The 3,705-nt window shown below is 35.4% G+C and overlaps 1 protein-coding gene across 1 annotated transcript in view; it reads right to left on the bottom strand.

Annotated features, from left to right (window-relative positions):
* The window catches only part of LOC103463892 (vesicle transport protein SFT2B-like), a 4,079-nt gene extending 1,465 nt beyond the window's left edge, over nt 1–2,614 (bottom strand). Inside the window, exons 1-5 of the mRNA XM_008407593.2 lie at nt 2,410–2,614; nt 2,231–2,320; nt 1,670–1,755; nt 1,001–1,082; nt 790–825 (exon numbers count right to left, since the gene is read on the bottom strand). Of these exons, the coding sequence (XP_008405815.1) occupies nt 790–825; nt 1,001–1,082; nt 1,670–1,755; nt 2,231–2,320; nt 2,410–2,475 (360 nt within the window). The 5' untranslated portion in view covers nt 2,476–2,614. The remainder of the gene's footprint in view (nt 1–789; nt 826–1,000; nt 1,083–1,669; nt 1,756–2,230; nt 2,321–2,409) is intronic.
* Between the last annotated feature and the right edge of the window lie 1,091 nt (nt 2,615–3,705).

Genomic DNA, 3,705 nt, shown 5'->3' with positions numbered 1-3,705 from the left:
AAAAAAGAGACGCAAACAAAAAGCGAATGCAGCAAACAAAAAGCAAATGCAGCAAACAGAGAGATGCAAACAAAAAACGAGACGCAAACAAAAAGTTAATGCAGCAAACAAAGAGAGATGTAAACAAAAGACAAGACGCAAACAAAAAAGACTACAGCCACAAATGAAATGCAGCAAACAAAAAGAGAGATGCAAACAAAAAGCTAATGCAGCAAACAAAAAAAGAGAAGCAAGCAAAAAAGGCTACAACCACAAATAAAATGCAGCAAACAAAAAGATGTCTATGCTTCGAAGGATCAGTTTCTCTGGCCCTTGGAAGGATGCAGAGCCTAAATTTGGACACAGCTGTTTTTTGTTATACTCCCCCTAGTTGTTTGGAGCACTTCCGTTTTCAGCACTTTTTGTTTGCATCTCTCTTTTTGTTTGCTGCATTTCATTTGTGGCTGTAGTCTTTTTTGTTTGCGTCTCTTTTTTTGTTTGCTGCATTTGCTTTTTGTTTGTGTCTCGTTTTTTGTTTGCATCTCTTTTTGTTTGCTGCATTTTATTTGTGGTTGTAGTCCTTTTTATTTGCGTTTCTTTTTGTTTATTGCATTCGTTTTTTTGTTTGCGTTTCATTTTTTGTTTGCATCTTATCTCTGTTGCTGCGCGTTTGCACCAGTCGGCCACTGTATTAAAGGACAGTTTAAAATAATATTTCCAAGACCAAAATGAATGAGTTTCATCCCTACGGAGAGTACTGCATGTAAACTTTAGACAGGAAATGTATTCGCTGCTTCAAAATTCACTTACCCAGAAAGCAGCGCACAGAGTTAAAACAAGGCAAGTCTGGAGAAAAAGCAACAAAAACAATAAGCGATTTGTTGTCTTTTTTTTTTTTAGCTGTTATGTTTTTAATTGTTTAGATATTTATGAAAACCTCAGTTTCCATTTTATTGAAGGGTAAAACAACAGTAGCATGCTGCATATAACACTGTGTGTATATAACTCTGCACGCTCTTACAAGCATGATAGTTGTGGCCAGTGCTCTGGTTTTGTCACACATCCTCTTCAGCTGCTTCATTGGGCCCATCAGAAACATTGTGCTGTTAGTTAAAATAAAAATAAAATTTAAAAACAGTGGGTTAAAATACATTTTAACATTCTGTGACCAATTAGATATCCCCTTTGGTAACACTTTATTTGAAGGGGTGTGCATAAGACTGACATGACACTGTCATAAACATGACATAACATCTGTCATGAACATGAAGAAGTCTTTATGAATATTTATAACTGTTGTCATGAAGTGTCATTCGGTAAATAATGACACTTTCAATGTAAAGTTGCTCTAAAAGTTGCATTAAAAGTCCATTAAAAGTGCCAACTTTGCATGATTTTATAAATAATGACAATTCAGTGCAAAGTTGGCATTTTTAATGGACTTTCAATGCAACTTTTAGAGCAACTCTGCATTAAAAGTGTCATTATTTACCTAATGACTTCATGACAACTTCATAAAGACTTCTTTATGTTCATGACAGTTGTTATGTCATGTTTATGACAGTGTCATGTCAGTCTTATGCACACCCCTTCAAAAAAAGTGTTACGCAGCCCTTTTTTAGGAATGCCCAAATAAGTGAATGCTAACAATGAAACTTAAGCATTGTTGTGTGTTTTTTATGATTCTTACCTGCAAAGGGCACAAATATTTCCAAATGTGTAGAAGACGATGAAGAGAGTGAGACCAACTTTGGGCAGAAACAGCATGCATACTCCCTGTAAGACACACAAATGTTGATTTTAGAACAATTTGAAGTTATTACATTAAGCCATATTTAAATATTTCAGTGTTTAATTATTTCATTTATATGAAATAATATATGAAATTATTTCCTCCAGTGGGTCAATCAGATCCTAACATCTGATTAATTGTCCAGGACAACATGACTTACACGTCAAACCAATTATGTTAATAAAAACAGAGGTAACAGAGGTAATAACATATTTCATTTATTGCATGTTATTTAATATTAATATGCTTACATATAATTTTTTTAAAATAAATTGAGGCATATAGTGTCACTGTTGGCCCAAAAGTTCAAGTGAAATGAAGAGACGCACACATGCATCACATCTTCCACATTCCTCTAAAACCAGCATAACCAGTCAGGCCACACCAGCGCTGAGCTTCTTTAAAGAGCAGGCGAAACTAATCTGTTGTGAAAATGATCGGACATCAGAATATAATTACCAAAACTGTGCAGGAGGCTCCCACAACAAAACAGGCGATGAATCCCTTTATGCGGGTCCCCCAGCCTAAAGTGGAGGCTTCATCCACAGTCTGCGGTCCAAAACCAGCGCAGATCATTATTAGACGATTAATTAGTGAAATATTTGCTCTGATAGTGAAAGGCAAGGTATTAGATGTACCTGTAAAATGGTGCGGTCCTCTCGTCGAGACTCTTCCCCGCTAAGTACAGATTTTAATTTATCCATAATCGAAGATCCTTCGAATGCCAAAGGATAAAAAAAAAAAAGAAAAAGAAAGAAAGAAGAGAAAATAAGTCTGGTAGTTTCCTGGACGGAAATAAAGTTTGTTGGGTTTCCTCAGTGCGGAGTGGATGGCTGACGTCACATTCCTTACAGACAATCAGCCGAAGTCAGAGCCTCACCTGGACAAGTGTGTGTGATTCACATCGTCACACCTGGGAGCAGCAGCAGAGGTCTCACTCTGATGTATTTCGTTGTTGTCGTTTGTTTGTTTTGTTTTGTTGTTTTATCCACTGGTAATGTTATGGATTATGAGCAAGCAATCATTGAGGTTTTTAAAAGTAATTTTAAGATTATTTCCAAAAAGGTTTTTAACCTAATTCCATTAGTCTACTTAGTGGCCTCTACAGATATGTGTATCTCATTTTTGTCTGTCACCATGATTACGTTTGCACAACATTTTCATCTGATATTTCGCCGCATCACATTATGGACATTCTGAGCATAAACCTTTCAAAGGAAACACAAAGTCTTAGTCGCACATTTCTTAAGACTGAGTGGTTAGTCTTTTGGTTGTAGAATATCTTTACTGCTGGCCAGAGGAAACGAGATCCACTTGGACATTTAAAATATCATTTACTGTTTATAAATACAAATGTTATGATCATTACTATTTTCCAAATACATTTTTATTCTTAATTGTATTTTTTTTCACTCAAAAACAAAACAAAAAAGTATTTGTACCAAGTATTTTTGGTCTCGTTTTCTAGAGCAAATATCTTAGAACACTTGAAATGGGAGAAAACTAATAAGTAGCTTTTCAGTAAGATGGTTTTTTAAAGCCAATAATTCCTTACTGAAGAAAACTTATTAATTCCACAATCAGATTATTTCAATTAGAACAAGGGAAAAATTATTGTCATAAGTAAAATAACACTGGGTCACAAAAAAAAAAATAATTTTTTTGAAATTGTCTGTTTTTTTTTTAATCTGAATTAGGACTATTTTTCACCGCTGAATCCAAAAAACGACATCCATTTTTCTCAACTCCGATCTTCTGACTAAATTGGTTACATTTTTGTGACATTATCAGTTCATTTCCGTTAATATTTCACATCCAAAAAAAGGTCCCATCCATCCATCCATCCATCCATCCATCCATCCATCCATCCATCCATCCATCCATCCATTTTCTTCCGCTTATCCGGGGTCGGGTCGCGGGGGCAGCAGCTTCAG

This window comes from Poecilia reticulata, linkage group LG4, assembly GCF_000633615.1.
Source record: "Poecilia reticulata strain Guanapo linkage group LG4, Guppy_female_1.0+MT, whole genome shotgun sequence".
Lineage (NCBI taxonomy): Eukaryota > Metazoa > Chordata > Actinopteri > Cyprinodontiformes > Poeciliidae > Poecilia > Poecilia reticulata.
This window is presented reverse-complemented; position numbering and strand designations above follow the sequence as displayed.